General features: G+C 37.5%; 1 protein-coding gene and 2 pseudogenes across 1 annotated transcript; all 3 read right to left on the minus strand.

The window, feature by feature from the left end:
- LOC116859387 overlaps window positions 1-6,583 on the minus strand; it is a 70,490-nt pseudogene extending 63,907 nt beyond the window's left edge.
- LOC116859383 (olfactory receptor 4C45-like) lies at window positions 5,609-6,427 on the minus strand (the record flags this gene model as incomplete). The annotated part of the gene is made up of 1 exon (XM_032844615.1): window positions 5,609-6,427. A coding segment is annotated over one exon (819 nt), but the record flags the coding sequence as incomplete, so codon positions are not given.
- Window positions 6,584-6,647: 64 nt separating the features above from the next.
- LOC116859388 lies at window positions 6,648-25,140 on the minus strand (annotated as a pseudogene).
- Window positions 25,141-25,256: the final 116 nt, after the last annotated feature.

A 25,256-nucleotide genomic window follows, 5' to 3' on the forward strand; every position in this document is an offset into this window, starting at 1 on the left:
TGATATCAAAGAGGTTACTGCCTATGTTCTCCTCTAGGATTCTGATGGATTCCTGTCTCACGTTGAGGTCTTTTATCCATTTTGAGTTTAATCTTTGTGTACAGTGTAAGAGAATGGTCGAGTTTCATTCTTCTACACATAGCTGTCCAATTTTCCCAGCACCATTATTGAAGAGACTGTCTTTTTCTCACCAGCTTCTTTTTTTCTAAGGAAACTCCATTTCTTCCAGTGTTGGGGGAAAGTGTGGCCAATCCTCAGGCCATAGTTGTGACACTGGATTAGTCTAAAACAATTATGGTAGTGCCCTCCTCTTTTCGGTGATCAATTTAAGAGCAGGCATGTGACAACATTTTGGCCAAGGAGAGAAAGGAAAAACTATGGGATTTCTTCTGGGTGATGCTTCTCTGTTCCTAAAAAGAGAATCAGGAGAATAATTTCTCTTTCCTAGTAATGCCTTCCATAAGGGATGTCAGAATTGCCACCCAGAGATGCATCAGTGGGCTTTTGAACTGGGAAGTTGCCTTAAACAGCCAAAGAGTGTACAGTTTACAAGGTGATTGCTAGGTTGTTATTGGACTTTATTTGAACTTCTTTTATTTTTACTGAAGGATATAACATTATTTTGAGATGTGAAATACCCATAAGTCCCGGGATATATCAGATAATCATTCTAGTAGGGAGGAAAATGAACAGAAAATTTATTTTATTCATTAGAAATAGAAGTACAGGATTTATGAAAGAGAAAACCCATTGCACACATGAACAGGTCACTGCCTTGCCTTTGAGCCCTACATTTGATCCTTATGTGTAGTTACTTACCCTCCTAGCTGAATGGGTCCTTCCCTATGATCAATTTATGGTCGGTGCCTATTTGGTGTATAGATGGTGTCTTCAATGTGGAGAGCCATCACTCAGTCTGAAAAGTGGCTGAATGGAAGCTGATTATTGAAAAGGAAACTATAAATCCACTCAGTGTGTTAAGAATGGTGTTCTTTTGGTACCAGAAGATCCAGATTATAACTATAGTAATATAGTATGACTTTTCTAGGTTTGGGCAATAGTCAGTGGATTGACAATGAAGCCTGATACAGGGTACTTGGATAACTGTAAGAAGTGGAAAACCCAGGGTTATATCAAATGAGGGGTCCAAGTGAAAATTAAATCGATAACAAGAAGTAATTGTTGTTAGAAAGGGAGCATCCAATCAATAATAGTGTAACTGTTATTTGGTTTAATATTATCATTTATAATTGGTAGGATTAATTTGATTTCAACAAAATCTATAATACTTAAATTGATGATCAAATATATTAGGAAGTGGAATTAACATCTTCCATGATGTTCATTCAATGAAATCTGATTGGTTAGAGGAGGAACTAGGATTAGTTAATTGTTACAGTAAATCTACCAATTGATAATTTTCATACAATTTTAATTTCTCTAGTCAAGGGAGATTAAATAGTTCTCCAACTTGTGCTTGTTTGTGATTAAGTTTGTGGTGGAATATTTGGTTAGCTGAAATGCTTCTTTAAACAATATGAATCCTTTATTTGATGATACAAGATACTACCACTTTGCACTTGGTCTATTATTTTACCTGTTCTATAAATCATGCAAAACTTGCAGGAGAAGGAATGATTATGAGTGATTTAGTCTTGATCAAGAGTCAGAGAGTGGAGGGTGTAGGAAAGGGTTATTTTACTACTCAATAGGAAAGTCTTAACTCTGGTCATGCAGGGCTTTGACCATTGTCTAGGATAAGACCAGTGGAATTTTTGATGTATTTTTAAAGTCCTAAACTCCCCTGATGATGCCAAGATTGATTTTATTTATTATTTATTTATTTATTTATTTATTTATTTATTTATTTTTTACTGTTGGCTTTTAATTAGCATAACTGACTTGACCAGAGGGACATGAACATCTCATGGCAAACTTCTTCCTGAGCTTTCACGTGCCCAGACTTATCTCATGTTGGTCTTGGTGGTTCAACTAGAGATGAAGCTCGTTTGTCTGTGTGAACAAACAATCTTGGGATATTGTTTGGATATCTCTTCAACCTTCAGTGCTTTCCTGTACTCTGTTTCTCAGTTCTCAGTATCATTGGTCTTCAAAAAATTGTATTATATGATTATGCTTTGTGATTTTTTGTGAGTCCCTTCAAATATGCCAACTTGTGCAATCTTTGCAGTTGATGTCTCCACAAAAAGTGATTTTGGGTTTAGTTTGGATAAAATGAGATGAACAAAGATACAATTCCACAATTTTACATCTTCACTGTTTCACAATATTTTTCCTTTGTGTTGCCTGACACAGATCACCATTACTTGTTTAAATTTATGTATACTGGGGGAAGCTAATATTGATGCCCAACACACAATATCTTTGGAATTAAATTTGAAAATATGTATTCCTGATACTTTAGGGTGGATCATAACCTCATCCCAACTGCAAATGTAGCCCCATTTCCAAATGTCAAGATCAGTCCTTTGATTCCCTTGTTACCAGAGATGAGGATATCTGCCTGGGTGTGTGCCCAAAGATGTATTAGCATAGCTCCTTTTATAGTCAGTCCTGTGGAAAAATGGAAAAATTGTATGGTTGAGCTCGGAAATGAACGGGGTAAATCAGAGGGGGAGACAAACCATGAGAGACTATGCACAGAAACAAAGTGAAGGTTTCAGATGGGAGGGAGGTGGGAGAATCGGTTAGCCCTGTGATGGGTATTAAGGAGGGCACATATTGCCTGGAGTACTGGTGTTATATGCAAACAATGGATCATGGAACACTACATCAAAAACTAATGAAGTACTGTATGGTGACTAAAAAAACAGAATGATAATAAAAATTTTTAAAAAAGTGAACAATAAGCCACTTAGAAAAAAAGAAAAAAGGAATTTAATATTGAAGTGTAACTGATGTAAAATGTTATCAAGGTTGACCTGTGCCATGTAGGGATTTGACAGTTCTATATTCAGTGCTCACCAAGGTAAGTGTAGTCACCCATCTGTCACCATACAACAGTATTACAGTATTATTGATTATATTCCTTATGCTATACTTTTTAACTCTTTGATGTATTTATTTTATAGTGAAGTTTGTACCTTTTAATCTCCTTTACCTATTTCACTCTTCTCCCCACAACCACCTCTAGCATCTGCCACTGGTAACCAGCACTTTGTTCTCTTACTTGAGTTTGTTTGCTTGTTTTGGGACAACATATATATGAGAAGGGAAAGGGTCAGAGGGAGAAGCAGACTGCCCACCAAGCAGGCAGCCTGATGCGGGACTTGATCCAGGGATTCCAGGATCATGACCTGAGCTGAAGGCAGTCGCTTAACCAACTGAGCCACCCAGGCACCCGGGACAACATATATTTTTAAAAGGCCTTCATGTATAGTTAGATCTAACCTGATCTAAAGTCCTGAGAACATGAGAAATGTTCGCATCACGTGATATTCTATCCCTGGTTGTGAAATCACCCTCTGAAGACAAGTTTCTGAACTCTTCCTCAGGAATCCCAAGCTCTGTGCAGAGATAGGTCTGTTGGTTTCTGGCACTGGGCTCTCCCTTCTCTTCTCCCAGAGCAGCAGAAGGAGATCCATCATCAGGGAGAGCTTTTGAGATAAGTTCTGCTCAGACACGTCATGGTTGCTCCAGCCATCTCCCCATTGGTTATTACAGAGATGTTTAAGGGCATTTGTGTCCTAGACTGGGGAGTTGGCGGGGGGCTGGCTTTTAGTGTCCAGAGATCTGCTCACAGTTCTCATTAGATTCCTTGTTGAGAAAACTCACTGCTATGCAGTTCCTACTCATATACAGATGCCTTTTATGACATTTGAAGTACAGTGAGGCTGGCATAGATGTTTGGTCTTCCTGTGATCATGGTTAGTGAATGATGGTTGGTAGTGGTGTTCTTGGGCTCCTCTTGTCAGCAACCATTGACCCTGGCTTATTTTCTGTGCTTGTGACATCTCTGAAAGCAGTAACCATATCTGAACAATATCACTAGTTTTTAGCGGATTCATTTTTTTCAATCTAAATTGTTTAATTTTTACAGCCTGAGAGTATGCAATGCTATGTCCATTTTACAGTTGAAAAAATCAGTAGAGAGATGAAGCACAATGGTTACATTGACAAGGGTAATTAATGCAGGAGACAAGATGAGTAATCAAATCTGGTTGATCCAAAGCTTTAAATCTCTGACTTCAAAGCATCTATTTCTGAATTATCTTTGAATTTCCTTATACAAATATTATGAATTATTTTCTGTAATCCAGATCTGTGGTCATTGTTGTTCAGTTTTGTGACACAGACTTATTCCTACGTCACTGGTAATTTCCTGTCCCAGCTATTTAGACTTTTCCTTTGTCCATGTCTAAAATGCAATTTATTTATTTATTTATTTAATTATATTAGTGGCCATGCAATACATCATTAGCTTTTGATGTATTGTTCCAAGATTGGTTGTTTACATATAACACCCAGTGCCCCATGCAATACATGCTCTCCTAAATACCTACCAACAGACTCACCCATCCCCCCAATTCTCCACCCATCTAAAACCCTCAGTTTGTTTCTTGGAGTCTACAGTCTGTCATGGTTGGTCTTTCCCTCTGCTTCTACCCTTCACTTTTCCTTTCCTTAACCTAATTTCCTCCATGTTATTCCTTATCCTCCACAAGTAAGTGAAACCAGGTGATAATTGGATTTCTCTGCTTGACTTATTTCACTCAGCATAATCTCTTCCAGTTCCATCCATGTTGATGCAAAAGTTGAGTATTCGTCCCTTCTGATGGCTGAGTAGTATTCCGTTTAAAACACAACTTTAACATACAGTTGTTTTCTGCCTTAACTCTACAAACTTGATCAGTTATATTTCTTTTGCATCAGTCAATTCTGCCTCTAATTCTTCTGCAGACAATTGTATACTGCAGGGAATGGTGTTGATGGAAGTTTTAAAATGTACCTTCGTGTGCAAGTGTTCTCTTATTGGGACTGCGAGAAGTAAAGAATTCTTTATTGCTGTGGTGCAGGGATATTTATTAACCTCTCAAATTTAGGAAGATAAGAAAAAGTATATTTGGATGGAAGTACTTCTTGAAGACTCACTGGTTTTCTATATATTATTGCATATATAGAACTTTTCCTCTTATAAAATAAAACTTGATTCTAGCTGTAGTGCAGGGTGTAGAGAGTATTGAAAATATTGCTGCAGAACCATTTCATACCAACAATCAGGGCAACATTGTGACTTCTGTGGCCACTTTCTACTTCGTCCTCATGAGTCCTTCTCCATAAAAATTATTAAAGATCATATTTTATGAATGCATTGGTATAACGATGACATACTCCAACTTGAATTTGGATTATATTCCTTTTTTTTATTATTTTAAAAGAAATTAAGCATTTCAAGGGATCCTAGAATTATTGTGGGCTCTAGACACTGAGCCTACTATTCCTGGGTGGATATGTTTACCCTGCCCATAAAATATATGATCCTGAAGAAAAGCAATCCAAACAGGAAAATTGACTGTTGCACATTTAATCAAGTAAGAAGGGGAATAAATCTCTCTAAATGTTCACTAGATAGTTTAATGTAAGTACTCTAATCCCAAGATTCATTATCACCAATTTTTGTTATTTGCCTCCAGAGTTTCTTCATGACATTTTTCACTTCTGCATTTCTGAGGGTGTAAATTAATGGGTTCAACATGGGAGTAACTAGGGTACAAAACACAGTCACAGCTTTGTCAGCGGGAAAGGAGGTCATGGGTCTCAGATACAGGAATGAACAAGGTACAAAGAATAAGATGACAACAGTGACATGAGAAGTGCAGGTAGACAGGGCTTTGCGACGCCCTTCAGAGCTTTTAGTCCTCAGGGAGCACAGGATGACAATATAAGAAGCAACCAGCATAGAAAAAATGAGCAGACATAGTGACCCGCTGTTGGCAGCAATCAGAGGCCCCAAAGTGTGAGTGTCTGTACAGGCTAGTTCCAGGAGAGGTATTAAATCACACATAAAATGATCAATAACATTGGGGCCACAGAATGGTAACTGGACCATGAACAGAACCTGGATCCCTCCATGAATAAAGCCTAAAATCACAGCTATTCCCACCAAGAAAGCACATACAAATTGGCTCATGATGGTCATGTAATGCAAGGGCTTACAGATGGCTACATAGCGGTCATAGGCCATGGCAATTAATAAGATGATCTCAGCTCCTGCAAAGAAATGTTCAGCAAAGAGCTGAGTCATGCAGCCATTGAAGGATATGGTGTTCTTGTCAGAGAGCAAGTCAAAGATCATTTTGGGTGCTATGGATGAAGAGTAGAAACCATCTATAATGGATAAATAGGACAGAAAAAAGTACATGGGAGATCCCAGGGCTGGGCTGATGAAGATGGTGATGGAGATGAGGAGATTACCTGCCAGTGTGATCAAGTAGGTGATTAAAAGCACAGCAAATAGGAATTTCTGCAGTTCTGGATTCTGGGTCAGGCCCAGCAGAATGAATTCTGTCACATTGCTCTTCCTTTCCATCAAGTCAGCTTGAGTTATGAGCCTATGGTCCATTTGGAAAGATCACAGAATTCTGAGTAGTATTTTGAATTCAACACTGAAATCTTCCATCACCTCTTTAGTCCTGGCCTCTGGCGTTGCTGGAGCTACACTTTCCACTCACCTCAACCGCTTTGGAGACTGTTATAAAAGAGAGTAGATAGAGGTAGATAGAGGTTAAGTTTCTTTTACTCATCTAAATTTATATGATATGTTTATAATGACAATATGTTTCAATCACCAGAAAAGGAAAGTGTTATTATGACGGTTGACTCCTGATTGACTTCAAAGCTCTGGCTCTAAAATCTTATGGATGGCTCTTTTCCCTCTGCTTTGGGTACAGATTTCATCAATAGCAATTATTCTGAGGTTATAGTTGCCCATTGACATGAATATTTATGGGTATATGAACACAATATTCTTTAAAATGTGAAATGTACAGCAGATAGGGAAGTGCTATCCTTCCTATATCTACACCAGCAGTGCTTTTTGAGCTAGGATTCCTTTCTGTCAAATGAATGCACATGCACACTGAGAAACAGACCTGCAGATGGTATGTTTCCCCTTCAGGATGCTAAGGGCCCATCTTTATAACAGCTATTTGAGCTGCATTCATTCCACTGCCCTGGATATTGTATCTGACTCTGTGAGACTGATACACACTCACTCTTCTCACATCTTTGAATGAAGAAATGGAAGCGGTCCAAAGTTCACTGAAAACTCCTCAGTAATTCTTAAGTTAATTTTCTGTGCAATTGGTCTTTAATCCCATAGAATAATGGTCGGGTGCAGAAAAGGTGGTTTTATTAAAACACGGGCACATGACCTGTGGGCAGAAAGAACTGTTGCACCAGGGTTGTGAGGGGTGGCTGCTTGTATACTTGGGAGTTGGGGGAGGTAAGGAAAAAGGAGGTTTCAAAAAGATTTTCCTATGTTAAAGACTCAGAGGATCCTGGAGGCTTTGCCTTTGTCAAGTTAAGGTTGTTTTTCTCTCTAGCAAGGCATTAACATTAAGACATTTGGGAGCTTCCTGTCACCCATATCCCACCTCTGAAATAGATTAATAACAATTATTAATAATGATTAATAATTATTATTAATAATAATTAGTAATCCTAGTCATATTTTACAAATGGAATTAAATGAGTCAGGAAGTTTCCCTGAATTTCCTATTGTTTTGGGAAAAATGTTATCTAAGATAATAGAAGTTTTTCTTTTGACACTAAGTTTAATCATGTGAGATGAACTTGAAAGTTTCATTGCTGATTGGTTGAAAAATTGAATATATACAAGAATATATTCTTTTTTTTGAATGATCTGTACAGGGATTTTCAATAGTGAGTACATGTTACACATGATCATAGGATATTTAATTCCTTCTACCCTTCTCTTTCTCCTTTCCCTATCCCTGCTGAAAAATGTAACAACTTATTTTTCCTCAAAATTTTCTGGACACAGAAGTCAGCAGTCAGCATCATGACCTTTTACCACCAGTAAAGGTGAAGAGGGGTGCCTGGGTGGCTCAGTCAGTCAAGTCATGATCCTGAAGTCCCAGGACTGAGTCCTTGGATTGAGTCCAGCATTGGGGTCCCTGCTAAGCAGGGAGTCTACTTCTCCTTCTGCCCTTCACTGTGCTTTACTCTCTCTCAAATAAATAAATAAAATATTAAAGAAATAAAAGTGATGAAAGTATCTTTTGTTTTTCAGAAAGCTCAGTCTCTTTAGTTTCTTCTCTATCCTGACTGCTATAGGTGGGAACTATGTGCTTCATCATCCCTAATAGATTTACTCCACTAATTCTAACTTCAGTGTGGCAACGTAAGTCATGAAAAGGGGAGCCAACTTGAAATAATCACATATAGAAACCTACCAAAGCAATCTACTTCTACATATACATTAATCATAATTTTTAAAAAGTGACCTTAGTTGTTCTCAACAGCATCTTGTATGGCAGCATTACAGATCATGTTTTACTGGTATTTTCATGTCATCATGTTCAAATTCATGTTAAGAGAAAAAGGTTAACTTCACTTCACAGAATCTAGCTATAAAAACTATTCAGTAAAAGTAATTTGTGAAAATTAAGTTAATCTATTTAAAATTTGTGGAAAAAGATTGAGTTATTACTGACCTGGATCTAGTTGGTTGTGGATTCCAGTGTTTTTACATTGCACCCAGTCATTGTTTTCTTCCCGTGACAGCATAGCCCTATAGCTGCAAATATACTTTATGAACTAACAAGTGGGTCACTGGAATTCTCCCTCTGAGAACTCTCCCAGTCTTGGTCATTTTAGTCTATTTTAGTTCCCATTATCAGTCAGAATTTACCCAGAAAATGAGCTGTTTTAGTTAGGAAACTTCAGTACTTTAGGATAAATTTCTACTTACTTTCTTGGCTTCCTTTGAAAGTATAAACACGTCTTCATAATACATATATTTTTCAAAGATCAGAAGTACATTCAATCTAAAATAAGAATAATGGAACAAAAAATGCATCAAAAAAGCTAGTATATAGAACTATAACATGTAGAAGTGCAACCACTTGATTGGATATATATATTTTTTTCAAATCTTGCCAAATTTATGTTTCCCAGCAAGTCCAAGAGTAGTGTGGAGAGAATTCTTTTAATTCCCACCTTTAACCTGCTAAGATTGAGAGCATGTCTCCTCTATGAATCTTAAGCTTGTTGGTTCGTGCTCTGCCTCTGTCATTTACTTAAATGTCCTGTAATTCTTTCTTCATAGACTCTAGAGAAATATTTAAATAGACTTTCACGAAGTGCAGGATTTGCTAGTGCATTGACCTCTTAAGTCCTCAGAGGATTAGTAATTGGTCCTGTTGGAATCTTTGCTGGATGCCTCAGCCACAGTTTTTTGCTTACTCCCCCTTGGCACTCACAAACATCATTAGAAGCCAGTTTTAGAAATGGGGGTATGCTTTGGTGAGACATGTGTCTGTGGCTATAGTTTAGGGTGAGATTTTGTTAAGACAAGTAGGAAAGCTTCCTGATAGGGCTTTGTTGCTCATTTCGACATTGTTGAGCCTGGCACAGGATGGGGGTGGTTTAGGCATAGGTCAGAGTTCAGAGGATGGATTTCTCTCTGAACATATCACTGTTCTAAGTTTATAGTTGTCCTGAGAATAGAAATGCCAGTTTTCAAGGTTATGTGCTATGTAACTCTGGGAGACTGACATTTTTATTAGTTGCAACAATGGAGGCTCATATGGCAGAATTCTCAGATACCAGAGATTGGATAATTTATGAGCTATAGATCCATCAACTTCCTTTGGTGTGTGTATCTAGATGAAGGATTCTCATGATTTGTTCATGGGAATATAGCTTTTTTCTCTATAGCTCACAGAAGGAATTGTGCAGATTTACAGTAAAGAACAGTATTTCCACATGGTAGGGGTTGAGAAAATCACACTGAGCCCAACATTATACATGAAGACATTCAGAGGTAGAGGATGGAAAAACTACAGAAAGGAGGCTCCAGTACAGTCTTTTCTCCCTCAGCTTCTGGGATGTTGAGGAGCTGGTTGAAATCCTTCACCAAATCACCTCGAAAAAGTCAACAGTGGATTGGGATTTCGATAGGGATTATACAGACTCTAGATCACTTTGGATAGTATGAACATCTTCACAACATTGATTCCTACATTTTAGAAAGACATGATGGCTTTCCATTTATTTGCACTTTTTTTGTTTTAATTTTCTTTCATAAATATTTTGTTTTCATTTGCAAATCTTTTAAATTTTTTTAAAATTTATTTTAGGCGTAACAGTGTTCATTGTTTTTGCACCACACCCAGTGCTCCATGCAATCCGTGCCCTCTCTAATCCCACCACCTTGTTCCCCCAACCTCCCACCCCCCACCGCTTCAAATCCCTCAGATTGTTTTTCAGAGTCCATAGTCTCTTATGGTTCGCCTCCCCTTCCAATTTCCCCCAACTCCCTTCTCCTCTCTAACTCCCCTTGTCCTCTATGCTATTTATTATGCTCCACAAATAAGTGAAAGCATATGATAATTGACTCTCTCTGCTTGACTTATTTCACTCAGCATAATCTCTTCCAGTCCCGTCCATGTTGATACAAAAGTTGGGTATTCATTCTTTCTGATGGAGGCATAATACTCCATAGTGTATATGGACCATATTTTCCTTATCCATTCGTCCGTTGAAGGGCATCTTGGTTCTTTCCACAGTTTGGCGACACCATGGCCATTGCTGCTATAAACATTGGGGTACAGATGGCCCTTCTTTTCACTACATCTGTATCTTTGGGGTAAATACCCAGTAGTGCAATGACAGGGTCCTTTGGAAGCTCTATTTTTAATTTCTGGAGGAATCTCCACACTGTTCACCAAAGAGGCTGCACCAACTTGCATTCCCACCAACAGTGTAAGTGGGTTCCCCTTTCTCCACATCCTCTCCAACACATGTTGTTTCCTGACTTGCTAATTTTGGCCATTCTAAGTGGTGTAAGGTGATATCTCAATGTGCTTTTCATTTGAATCTCCCGGATGGCTAGTGATGATGAGCATTTTTTCATGTGTCTGATAGCCATTTGTATGTCTTCATTGGAGAAGTGTCTGTTCATATCTTCTGCCCATTTTTTGATATGATTATCTTTATTGTGTGTGTTGAGTTTGAGGAGTTCTTTATAGATCCTGGATATCAAACTTTTGTCTGTACTGTCATTTGCAAATATCTTCTCCCATTCCGTGGGTTGCCTCTTTGTTTTGTTGACTGTTTCCTTTGCTGTGCAGAAGCTTTTGATTTTGATGCAGTCCCAAAAGTTCATTTTGGCTTTTGTTTCCTTTGCCTTTGGAGACATATCTTGAAAGAAGTTGCTGTGGTTGATATCGAAGAGTTTACTGCCTATATTCTCCTCTAGGATTCTGATGGATTCCTGTCTCACGTTGAGGTCTTTTATCCATTTTGAGTTTATCTTTGTGTACGGTGTAAGAGAATGGTCGAGTTTCATTCTTCTACATATAGATGTCCAGTTTTCCCATCGCCATTTATTGAAGAGACTGTCTTTTTTCCACTGTATATTTTTTCCTGTTTTGTCGAAGATTATTTGACCATAGATTTGAGGGTTCATATCTGGGTTCTCTACTCTGTTCCACTGGTCTATGTGTCTGTTTTTATGCCAGTACCATGCTGTCTTGGTGATCACAGCTTTGTAGTAAAGCTTGAAACCAGGTAACGTGATGCTGCCAGTTTTATTTTTGTTTTTCAACATTCCCTTAGCGATTCGGGGTCTCTTCTGATTCCATTCAAATTTTTGGATTATTTGCTCCAGCTCTTTGAAAAATACCTGTGGAATTTTGATTGGAATGGCATTAAAAGTATAGATTGCTCTAGGCAGTATAGACTTTTAACAATGTTTATTCTTCCGATCCAAGAGCATGGAATGGTCTTCCATCTTTTTGTGTCTTCTTCAATTTCTTTCATGAGTGTTATGTAGTTCCTCGAGTACAGGTCCTTTACCTCTTTGGTTAGGTTTATTCCCAGGTATCTTATGGTTCTTGGTGCTATAGTAAATGGAATCGATTCTCTAATTTCCCTTTCTGTATTTTCATTGTTAGTGTATAAGAAAGCCACTGATTTCTGTACATTGACTTTGTATCCTGCCACATTACTGAATTGCTGTATGAGTTCTAGTAGTCTGGGGGTGGAGTCTTTTGGTTTTCCATATAAAGAATCATGTTATCTGGAAAGACAGAGAGTTTGACTTCTTCATTGTCAATTTGGATACCTTATATTTCTCTTTGTTGTCTGATTGCTGTTGCTAGGACTTCTAATACTATGTTGAACAAGAGTAGTGAGAGTGGGCATCCTTGTCATGTTCCTGATCTCAATGGGAAGGCTGCAAGCTTTTTCCCATTGAGGATGATATTTGCTGTGGGTCTTTCATAGATAGATTTTATGAAGTTCAGGAATGTTCCCTCTATCCCTATACTTTGAAGCGTTTTAAGCAGGAATGGATGCTGGATTTTGTCAAATGCTTTTTCTGCATCAATTGAGAGGACCATGTGGTTCTTCTCTGTTCTCTTATTAATTTGTTCTATCACATTGATTGATTTGCAAATGTTGAACCATCCTTGTAGCCCAGGAATAAATCCCACCTGGTCATGGTGGATAATCTTTTTAATGTGCTGTTGGATCCTATTTGCTAGGATCTTGTTGAGAATCTTAGAATCCATATTCATCAGTGATATTGGTCTGAAATTCTCCTTTTAGGTAGGGTCTTTGCCTGGTTTGGGGATCAAGGTAATGCTGGCTTCACAGAAAGAGTCTGGAAATTTTCCTTCTGCTTCAATTTTTTGAAACAGGTTCAGGAGAATAGGTGTTATTTCTACTTTGAAAGTTTGGTAGAATTCCCCAGGGAATCCGTCAGGTCCTGGGCTCTTGTTTTTTGGGAGGTTTTTGATCACTGCCTTAATCTTGTTACTAGATATTGGTCTATTCAGGTTGTCAATTTCTTCCTGGTTCAATTTTGGGAGTTTATAGTTTTCCAGGAATGCATCCATTTCATCTAGGTTGCTTAACTATTGGCATATAACTGTTGATAATAACTTCTGATGATAGTTTCTACTTCCTTGGTGTTAGTTGTGATCTCTCCCTTTTCATTCATAATTTTATGAATTTGGGCTTTCTCTCTTTTCTTTTGGATTAGTGTGGCCAATGGTTTATCAATCTTATTGATTCTTTCAAAAAACCAGCTTCTAGTTTCATTGATATATTCTACTATATGTCTGGTTCCTACCTCATTGATCTCAGCTCTAATCTTGATTATTTCCCTTCTTATGTGTGGAGTTGGTTTGATTTGTTGTTGATTCTCCAGTTCTTTAAGGTGTAGAGACAGCTTGGGTGTTCTGGATTTTTCAATTTTTTTGAGGGAGGCTTGGATGGCTATGTATTTCCCCCTTAGGACCGCCTTTGCTGTATCCCATAGGTTTTGGACTGAAGTGTCTTCATTCTCATTGGTTTCCATGAATTGTTTCAGTTCTTCTTTGATCTCCTGGTTGATCCAAGCCTTCTTAAGCAAGGTGGTGTTTAGCTTCCAGGTGTTTGAGTTCCTTCTGAACTTTTCCTTGTGATTGAGCTCCAGTTTCAAAGCACTGTGATCTGAGAATGTGCAGGGAATAATCTCAGTCTTTTGGTATCGGTTGAGTCCTGATTTGTGACCCAGTATGTGGTCTATTCTTGAGAAGGTTCCATGTGCACTTGAGAAGAATGAGTATTCTGTTGTTTTAGGGTGGAATGTCCTGTATATATCTATGAGGTCCATCTGGTCCAATGTGTCATTCAATGCTCTTGTTTCTTTATTGATTTTCTGCTTCGATAATCTATTTCTGAGAGAGGTGTGTTAAAATCTCCTACTATTAATGTATTCACATCATTATGACTCTTTATCTTGATTAACAGTTTTCTTATGTAATTGGCTGCTCCCATATTGGGGGCATATATATTTACAATTGTTAGATCATCTTGGTGGATAGTCCCTTTAAGAATTATGTAGTGTCCTTCTGTATCTCTGACTACAGTCTTTAGTTTAAAATCTAATTTGTCTGATATGAGAATCACTACCCCGGCCTTCTTTTGAGGCCCATTGGCATGAAAGATGCTTCTCCATCCCTTCACTTTCAGTCTGGGTGTATCTTTAGGTTCAAAATGGGTCTCTTTTAGATAACATATGGATGGGTCCTGTCATTTTATCCAATCTGCAACCCTGTGGCATTTTATGGGCACATTTAGGCCATTCACATTGAGAGTGATTATTGAAAGATACGTTTTTATTGACATCGTTTTACCTTTGAAGTCTTTCTTTCTGTAGATTGTCTGCAAATCTTTTAAAATTTTTAGTTCAGTTTATTTCTATGTATTTCATTTCTCTTCCTTTCTTCCTTCCTTCCTTTCTTTCTTTCTTTCTTTTTTTTTTTTTTTTTGTAACAGTAATTCTGACCTTATAAAGGAAGTTCAGGTGTGTTTTTCCTTTTCAATTTTTAGAAGTGTTTGAGGATTGGCATTTATTCTCCTTAAATGTTGTGTTGTAGATTTCACCAGTGAAGCCCTCTAGTCTTGGGATTTTCTCTCTTCAGAGGTTTCTCCTTATGAATTTAGTTTTCTTGTTCATTATTGATCTGTTCAGGTTATATATTTCCTCATGCTTCAGATTTGATAGATTCTATGTTCCTAGGAATTTATCTATTTCTTCCAGGTTAGCCAACTTTTTTAGCATATAATTATAGAAGTGTCTTATTATCCTTTTATTTCTGTGGCATGAGTTTTAATGTCCTCTGTTCCATGTGTGATCTCTTCTTAGACCAGGTAAAGTTTGACCATTTTGTTTTACTTTAAAAACTACTCTTGGTTTCAGTGATATTTTTCTATTGTTTTCCTAGTCTCCACTTCATTGATTTCCACTGTCATCTTAATTATTCCTTCCTCTGGAACCTTTGGACTTAGTTTTTTTTTTTTTCATTTCTTGAAGCATAGTGTTTGGTCCTTTGAGATCTTTTTAAATGTAGGTGTTCATTGCTATAAATTTTTGTCTTAGTATTGCTTTTGCTGCATCATATAGGTTTTAGTGTGTAGTTTAAGTTTACTTTATTTTTGACATATTCTAAGTCTGCTTTTTATTTCTTCTTTGACACAAAGGTTGTACAATAATGTGTTATCTAATTTCCATGTGTTTGTGAATTTTTCAGTTTTCCTTCTGCTGTTGGTTTTGTTTCACTTCACTGTGTTCAGAAAAGATACTTTGTATGATTTCAACTTTAAGTATTTTTTAATTTTTAATTTTTTATTAACATATAATGTATTATTAGCCCCAGGGGTACAGGTCTGTGAACCACCAGGTTTACACATTTCACAATACTCACCATAGCATATACCCTCCCCAATGTCCATAACCCCACCCCTCTCTCCCTATACCCCCACCCCCAGCAACCCTCAGTTTGTTTTGTGAGATTAAGAGTCTCTTATGGTTTGTTTCCCTCCTGATCCCATCTTATTTCATTTTTTCCTTCCCTACTCCCCAAACCCCCATGTTGCCTCTCAAATTCTTCATATCAGGGAGATAACTATCTTTCTCTGATTGACTTATTTTGCTCAGCATAATACCCTCTAGTTCCATCCATGTCATTAAATGACAAGATTTCATTTCTTTTGATGGCTGCATAGTATTCCATTGTATATATATATCATTTCTTCTTTATCCATTCATCTGTTGATGAACATCTAGGTTCTTTCCATAGTTTGGCTATTGTGGACATTGCTGCTATAAACATTCAGGTGCACGTGCCCCTTTGGATCACTGCATTTTTATCTTTAAGGTAAATACTCAGCAGCACAATTGCTGGGTCATAGGGTAGCTCTATTTTCAACTTTTTGAGGAACCTCCATGCTGTTTTCCAGAGTGGTTGCACCAGCTTGCATTCCCACCAACAGTGTAGGAGGGTTCCCCTTTCTCCGCGTCCTCGTCAGCATCTGTCATTTCCTGCCTTGTTAGTTTTATCCATTCTGACTGGTGTGAGGTGGAATCTCACTGTGGTTTTGATTTGTATTTCCCTGGTGCTGAGTGATGTGGAGCACTTTTTCATGTGCTCCACATGTGCTTTTCATGTGCTTTGCAGAAATGTCTGTTCATGTCCTCTGTCCATTTCTTGATTGGATTATTTGTTCTTTGGGTGTTGAGTTTGATGAGTTCTTTATATATTTTGAATACTAGCCCTTTATCTGATATGTCGCTTGCAAATATCTTCTCCCATTCTGTCAGTTGTCTTTGGTTTTTTTGACTATTTCCTTTGCTGTGCAAAAGCTTTTGATCTTGATGAAGTCCCAATAGTTCATTTTGCCCTTGCTTCCTTTGCCTTTGGCAATGTTTTTAGGAAGAAGTTTTGCTTTGTCTGAGGTCAAAGAGGTTGCTGCCTGTGTTCTCCTCAAGGATTTTGATGGATTCCTTTCTCAGATTGCGGTCTTTTATCAATTTGGTGTCTATTTTTGTGTGTGGTGTAAGGAAATGATCCAATTTCATTTTTCTGCGTGTGGCTGTCCAATTTTTCCAACACCATTTGTTGAAGAGTCTGTCTTTTTTCCATTGGATATTCTTTTTTGCTTTCTCAAATATTAGTTGACCAAAGTTTAGGGTCTATTTCTGGGTCTTCTATTCTGTTCCATTGATCTATGTGTCTGTTTTTGTGCCACTACCACACTCTCTTGATGATGACAGCTTTGTAATAGAGCTTGAAGTCTGGAATTGTGATGTAGCCAACTTTGGCTTTCTTTTCAACATTCCTCTGGCTATTCAAGGTCTTTTCTGGTTCCATATAATTTTAGGATTATTTGTTCCATTTCTTTGAAAAAAAAAATGGATGGGATTTTGATAAGGATTGCATTAAATGTGTAGATTGCTTTAGGTAGCATAAACATTTTCACAATATTTGTTCTTCCAATCTATGAGCATAGAACATTTTTCCATTTCTTTGTGTGTTCCTCAATTTCTTTGATGAGTACTCTATAGTATTCTCAGCACAGATTCTTTGCCTCTTTGGTTAGGTTTATTCCTAGGTATCTTATGATTTTGGGTGCAATTGTAAATGGGACCAACTCCTTAATTTCTCTTTCTTCTGTCTTGCTGTTGATATATAGAAATGCAATTGATTTCTGTGCAATGATTTTATATCCTGACACTTTACTGAATTCCTGTACAAGTTCTAGCAGATTTGGGGTGGAGCCTTTTGGGTATTCCACATAAAGTATCACATCATCTGCAAAGACTGATAGTTTGACTCCTTCTTTGCTGATTTGGATGCCTTTAATTTCTTTTTGTTGTTTGATTGCTGAGACTAGGACTTCTAGTACTATATTGAATAGCAGTGGTGATAATGGACATCCCTGTCATGTTCCTGACCTCAACGGGAAAGCTCTCAGTTTTTCTCCATTGAGAATGATATTAGCTGTGGGTTTTTCATAGATGGATTTGATAATATTGAGGTATGTACCCTCTATCCCTACACTTTGAAGAGTTTGATCAAGAAAAGATGCTGTACTTTGTCAAGTGCTTTTTCAGCATCTATTGAGAGTATCATATGTGTCTTATTCTTTCCTTTATTTATGTATTGTATCGCATTGATTGATTTGTGGATATTGAGCTAACCTTGCAGTGGGATTAAATCCCACTTGGTTGTGGTGAATAATCGTTTTAACGTACTGTTGGATCCTACTGGCTAGTATTTTGGTGATAATTTTCACATCTGTGTTCATCAAGGATATTGGTCTGTAATTCTCTCTCTCTCTTTTTTAAGATTTTATTTATTTATTTGACAGACAGAGATTACAAGTAGACAGGCAGGCAGAAAGAGAGAGGAAGGGAAGCAGGCTCCCTGCCGAGCAGACAGCCCAATGTGGGGCTCGATCCCAGGACCCTGGAATCATGACCTGAGCCAAAGGCAGAGGCTTTAACCCACTGTGCCACCCAGGCGCCCCTGTAATTCTCTTTTTTTGATGGGGTCTTTGTCTGGTTTCAGGATCAAGGTAATGTTGGCATCATAAAATGAGTTTGGAAGTTTTCCTTTCATTTCTATTTTTTTTGGAACAGTTTCAGGAGAATAGGTATTAATTCTTCTTTAAATGCTTGGTAGAATTTTCCTGGGAAGCAGTTTGGCCCTGGCTCTTGTTTCTTGGTAGATTTTTGATTACTGCTTCAATCTCCTTATTGGTTGTGGGTCTATTCAGGTTTTCTATTTCTTTCTTGTTCAGTTTTGGGAGTTTATATATGTCTAGGAATGCACCCATTTCTTCCAGATTGTCAAATTTGTGTCTGTATAGTTGCTCATAATATGTTCTTATAATTCTTTTTATTTCTTTGGTGTTGGTTATGATCTCTCCTCTTTCATTCATGATTATATTAATTTGGGTTCTTTCTCTTTTATTTTTGATAAGTCTGGCCAGGGGTTTACCAATCTTATTAATTCTTTCACAGAACCAGCTCCTAGTTTCATTGATTTGTTCTACTGTTCTTTTGGTTTCTATTTCATTAATTTCTGCTCTGATCTTTATTATTTCTCTTCTTCTGCTGGGTTTAGGCTTTTCTTTCTGTTCTTTATCCAGCTCCTTTAAGTGTAGGGTTAGGTTGTGTACTTGAGACATTTCTTGTTTCTTGAGAAAGGCTTGTATCACTATATACTTTCTTCTCAGGACTGCCTTTGCTGTGTCCCACAGATTTTGAACAGTTGTGTTTTCATTATCATTTGTTTCCATGAATTTTCTAAATTCTTCTTTAATTTTCTGGTTGACCCATTCATTCTTTAGTAGGATGCTCTTTAGCCTTCATGTATTTGGGTTCTTTCCAAATTTTCTCTTGTGATTGAATTCTAGCTTTAGAGCATTGTGGCATGAAAATATGCAGGGAATGATCCCAATATTTTGGTACCATTTGAGACCTGATTTCTGACCCAGGATGTGATCTATTCTGGAGAATGTTCCATGTGCACTAGAGAATAATGTGTATTCTGTTGCTTTGGGATGAAATGTTCTGTATATATCTGTGATGTCCATCTGGTCCAGTGTGTTATTTAAGGCTTTTATTTCCTTATTGATCTTTTGCTTGGATGATCTGCCCATTTCAGTGAAGGGAGTGTTAAAATCCCCTACTATTATTGTATTATTGTTGCTGTGTTTGATTTTGTTATTAATTGGTTTATATAATTGGCTGCTCCTATGTTAGGGGTGTAGATATTTAAAATTATAAGATCTTCTTGTTGGACAGACCCTTTGAGTATTATATAGTGTCCTTCCTCATTTCTTATCATAGTCTTTGGCTTAAAATCTCATTTATATGATATAAGGATTGCCACCCCAGCTTTCTTTTGATGTCCATTAGCATGGCAAATTGTTTTCCACCCCCTCTTTAAATCTGGAGGTGTCTTTGGGTCTAAAATGAGTTTCTTGCAGACAGCATAGTGATGGGTCTTTTTTTTTTTTTTTTTAATCTATTCTGATACCCTGAGTCTTTTGAATGGGGACATTTAGCCCATTTACACTCAGGGTAACTATTGAGAGATATGAATTTAGTGCCATTGTATTGCTTGTATGGTGACTGTTACTGTATATTGTCTCTGTTCCTTTCTGATCTACTACTTTTAGGGTCTCTCTTTGCTTAGAGGACCCCTTTCAGTATTTCCTGTAGGTCTGGTTTGATGTTTAGAAATTCTTTCAGTTTTTGTTTGTCCTGGAAGCTTTTTATCTCTCCTTCTATTTTCAATGATAGCCTAGTTGGATATAGTATTCTTGGCTGCATGTTTTTTCTCATTTAGTGCTCTGAATATATCATGCCAGTTCTTTATGACCTGACAGGTCTTTGTGGATAAGTCTGCTGCCAATCTAATATTTTTACCATTGTATGTTACAGACTTTTTGTCCCACGCTGCTTTCAGGATTTTCTCTTTGTCACTAAGATTTGTAAGTTTAACTATTAGATGATGGGGTGTGGACCTATTCTTACTGATTTTAAAGGGGGTTCTCTGTGCCTCCTGGATTTTGATGCTTGTTCCCTTTGCCATATTAGGGAAATTCTCTACAATAATTTACTCCAATATACCTTCTGCCTCCTCTCTCTTTCTTCTTCTTCTTCTGGAATCTCAATTATTCTAATATTGTTTCATCTTATGGTATCACTTATCTCTCTGATTCTCCCCTTGTGGTCCAGTAGTTGTTTGTCTCTCTTTTGCTCAACTTCTTTATTCTACATCATTTGGTCTTCTATACCACTAATTCTCTCTTCTGCCTCATTTATCCTAGCAGTAAGAGTCTCCATTTTTTATTGCACCTCTTTAATAGCTTTATTTTATTTCTTCAGAAAGGGCTTTTATTTCTTCAGAAAGGGATTTTATTTCTCCAGATAGTGTTTCTCTAATATCTTCCATGCCTTTTTTAAGCCCAGCTAGCTCCTTGAGAATCGTCATTCTGAACTCTAGATTTGACACATTACCAATGTCTGTATTGATTAGGTCCCTAGACTTCGGTACTTCCTCTTGTTCTTTTTTTTTTTTTTTTTTTTTTTTTGTGTGTGGTGAGTTTTTCTGCCTTGTTATTTTATCCATATAAGAATATATGAATGAGAGAATAAAATACTAAAAAGGTGGCAAAGACCCAAGAAAAGTGGGTTAACCAATGCAGAAGAGACCCCAAATCATGGGGAGAAGAAAGGGGGTAAAAAGAAGTTCTAAATTTTTTTTTAAATTAAAAGAAATATATATATTAGACGGTGAATAGAACAGAGCCACCCACTTGATTTTGGGTGTATTTTGGTCTCTTAGAAGAAACTACCTCACAAAATTTTAAAGAAAGAAAAAAATATATATACATATATACACACAGACAAAAATAAGGGTAAACACAATGAAAAGATGGAATATGACTGTAAAGATGAAAATTTAAAAAAATTCTAAAAAAGGAGTTGATAAGATATGTTGTTTGGTAAAAGAAAGGAAAAGAAAGTGGAGAGTTTTCTCAGGCTGGAGACTAGAACAAAGCCCTGTGCTAGATTTAGGGTATATTTTGATGTATTAGGAGAAGTTGTATTCCAAATTTTTTTTAGAAGGAAAAATCCTATGTGTGTACAAAAAATAAAGTTAGATACAATGAAGGATGAAATGTGACTATAATAATTAAGGTTCAAAAAGATTTTTTCTTTAAGAAATGTATTGTTAAAATAAACTAGTTAAAAATGTTAAAAGAGGAAAGAGTAAAAGTTAAAAAAATTAGAATAACAAAAAAAATTAAAATGAAAAAGAAGTAATTAACTTTGCTAGACTAAACAATCATGGGAATAAGCCATGAATTCCATGCTTTGCTTTCCCCTCCTCTGGAATTGCACTGTTCTCCTTGATCAGTGAGCTTGGTCTTGGCTGGATGTTCTTGCTGATCTTCTAGGGGAGGGGTCTGTTGTAGTGATTCTCAAGTGTCTTTGCCCAAGGCAGAATTACACCACCCTTGCCAGGGGCTGGGCTAAGTAATATGCTGGGTTTCACCCTCAGGAGCTTTTGTTCCCTGAAGGCTTTCTGTAGAGCTCTGGAGGATGGGAATGAAAATGGCAACTTCCCAATCTCTGGCCCAGAGGAGCCAAGTGCTTGGGGCCCCACTCCTCAGTGCACCCTCAGAGAAAAGCGCTCTCACTCCCATCTCCCTGTTTCCGGCTGCACTCCGAGCTCACCTGAGCATTTCTGTCTCTGGCACACAGCCCTATTTGGAGTCTCCAAACCCAGCAGATTCCTGCCTCCAGATAAGGTAGGTAAGTCTCCCCAGATCTGCCACTTGTGGGGTCCCTGCTCAAAAAGCAGTGGCTGATTGTGCCATGGATCACAGTTTAAGGTATTCCTGAGCTGAGAGCTCACTCCTTGGCTCTGTCTCAGTAACCAGATTCCCCACTCTCATACCTGGGAGGTCTGTTACACTCAGACACCCCCGATCCTTCTATGACCCTGTGAGAGCTGAGACCATGCTGTTCCCGCGAGGGCTCCACGCCACTTAACCTCTGGAGCAATGTCCTTCGGTGGAGCAGACTTTTTAAACATTCTGATTTTGTGCTCCATTGCTCTGTCACTTGCCGGGAACTGGCCCCTCCCCCCCACGGTCTATCTTCCCATCACTTCGAATACACTTCTCTGCATGTCCTACCTTTCAGAAAATGGTCAATTTTCTATTTCTAGAATTGCTGCTCTTCTTCTCTTTGATCTCCTATTGGATTTGTGGGTGTTTGGAATGTTTTGATAACTATCTAACTGAACTCCTGTGCTCTGATGTCATCTCAGCCTGCTACTCTTGCATCTTGGCTGCCTCTCAACTTCTTAAGTTTTTGAAGACTTATTTTGTGCCCTAACATATGATCTTTCATAATCTTCCTTGTGCACTTGAGAAGAATGTATTTTCCACTGCTATTGGGTCGACTGTTCTATGCATGTTTGATAGGTCCATTTGGGAACAGTTTTATTCATGTCCACTGGTTTCTTATTGATTTTTTGTCTATATATGTTCTATCCATCATTGAAAGTAGAATATTGAAATCTCTTACTATTACTGTATTGTTGTCTATTTCTGCCTTTGTATCTGTTAATATCCGCTTGATATATTTAGGTATTCTGATGTTGGGTGTATAAAAATTATTTATAATTATTATATCTTGCTGGTAAACTGACCCTTTTATCATTATATAAAGTTCTTATTTGTGACAGTTCTTGTTTTAGAGTCTATTTCATCTGACATAGGTATAGTCTTGCCCTCCTGCCCTCTTTCAGTTGCCATTTGCATAGAATAACTTTTTCTCAGCCCTTTACTTTGAGTCAATGTGTGTACTTAAATCTTATGTAAGTCTCTTGCAGACAGCATAGAATGGGATTAAAAAAATCCATTTAGCCACTCTAAGTCTTTTGACAGGGGAGTTTAACCCATTTACATATAAAATAATTATTTATAGGTAAGGACTTAGTCTTGCCATTTTGTTTTCTGTATGTCTTGTAGTTCTTCTGTCCTTTCTTTTCCTTCCTTCCTTTCTTCATTCCTTTGTATTTTGTTGATTTTTTGGTATTGTTATGCTTTCATGATTTTCTCTTTCTTTTGCAGAACTTTTGTCTTGGATCAAATTTGGATCTATTTTTATTTGAGTTCATTCTCTTAGAATGGTACTGTGTCTTTATCTCAGATTAATTCCCATTGCATTGATCTGCAAGTGTTCTAAATGCTGGCTTTCCAATTTGGATGTGTAGACTTTTTGTCTTGCTTACTCAGTTATTATTAACTCTCTCTTTTTTCCTGGATACTTTTGTTCCTATTACCTAAGGCAGAAATCCCTATAATAACAGCTAGTTCAGAGGTGAAGTTGTTTAGAGTATGTCTTTGATAAAAAATATTCTACAGTTATCTTCTGTGTAGGAAATGTGCAAGATTGTGCCATTGCTATATCAAGAAAAATTTTATATTTCTTTTTGGCTTTAGGAAGAGAAAATAGTTTGTTCTAGGGAGAGGCCAGATTTCAGTATAAATGATGCCCATGGAATTGTACAACAACGCAGCATTAATTTTGGGATGAATCCTTTTGCATTATTCAATACTCATTCATTTCTGGTTAATCTTTATTTCTCAACCCAATAAATATTCTTTGACTACATAGTTGGGAGTGACTCTATGAATTCTCAGCAGAATACTTAGACATTATGCCTTTTGTTTAAATATTTTAACTGTCCCATTTGTATATAATCTAACCCAAAGCTTTACAGAGAATTGTTCCACTAAATATATAACTCTGAGATTTTCTATACATGTGACATTTTTATGCTGATTAGCAATGTCCCTTTGATCAGCAGCTTGTAAATGCATAGAGGTTTCTAATTGGAAGAAACTAGAGCCATCATTTAGTCACATATTTATATGAAAGAGGAACCATTAAAGATTAAAGAAAGCAAGGGGAGCACACTATACTTAAACTCACTAAACTCACGTAGTTTGACGTCAAGGTCATCATTCTTTCTATGAGTCATATTGTTTTTAATATATGAATGAAGTTTTTGTTTTCTCTGGTCACATGAATTATTATCCAAGATTGCTCTGTGGCTCCAGAGCTTCCTCATGGCATTTTTCACCCCTGAGTTTCTGAGGGTGTAGATTAAAGGTTTATTAACATGGGTGTTAATATAGTATAAAACACTGCCACTGCTTTGTCATTGGGGAAGTTGACCATGGGCCAAAGTACATGAATAGGCAGGATATAAAGAATAAGATAACTACAGTAACATGGGAGGTGCAGGTGGAAAGGGCCTTATGCTGTCCTTTATTACTGTGAGTTCTTAGGGAGTAAAGGATGAGGACATAGGAGGTGACAAGAATAGAAAAAATGAGGAGACACATCAGCCCACTGTTGGTAGCAACAAAAAGTCCAAAAATGTATCAGTGCAAGAGAGTTTTAGTAGAGGGAAGAGGTCACAGATGAAGTGGTCATTGACCCTGGGGCCACAGAATGGCAACCAGACCTTAAAAAGAATTTGAACCAGAGTGTGAAGAGATTCCCCAGCCCAGGCCATGACCACCAGGTGGCCACACATTTGCCTGCTCATGGCGATCCTGTAGTGTAGGGGCTTGCAGAAGGCCAGGTAGCGGTCGTAGGCCATTATAGTGAGCAGGATGATCTCCACTTCTCCAAAGAAATGCTCTGCAAAGAGCTGAGTCATGGACCCACTGAAGGAGACAGTTTTCTTTTCTGTGAGTAAGTCAGGTATCATTTTGGGAGCCATGGTAGAAGAGCAGCAGCTGTCTACAAATGACAAGAAAGACAGAAAGAAATACATAGGGGAGCCCAGGGCTCTGCTGGATTTGATTGTCATGACAATGAGTAGGTTGCCTGCCCCAGTGAGAAAGGAGATGACTATAAACACAACACACATGAGTTTCTGCACATCTGGGTTCTGTGTCAGGCCAAGCAGGATGAATTCTGTCACATTGTTCATTAGTTTATGAATCCACTGTGGCATCTGGACAATTGATTCGTCTATGAATAGCACAGGGATTGCAATTATGGCAGGTGAATTTTGATCAAGCAAATCGTTTCTGTCAGAATTGCTTTCTTCCACACAGAAGAAAACTCCAGGCAGATAAACTCAGACTTAAAATTGGGCCTTATTACT

Source organism: Lontra canadensis, unplaced genomic scaffold, assembly GCF_010015895.1.
Source record: "Lontra canadensis isolate GAN:19392208 unplaced genomic scaffold, GSC_riverotter_1.0 scaffold154, whole genome shotgun sequence".
NCBI classification, from domain to species: Eukaryota; Metazoa; Chordata; class Mammalia; order Carnivora; family Mustelidae; genus Lontra; species Lontra canadensis.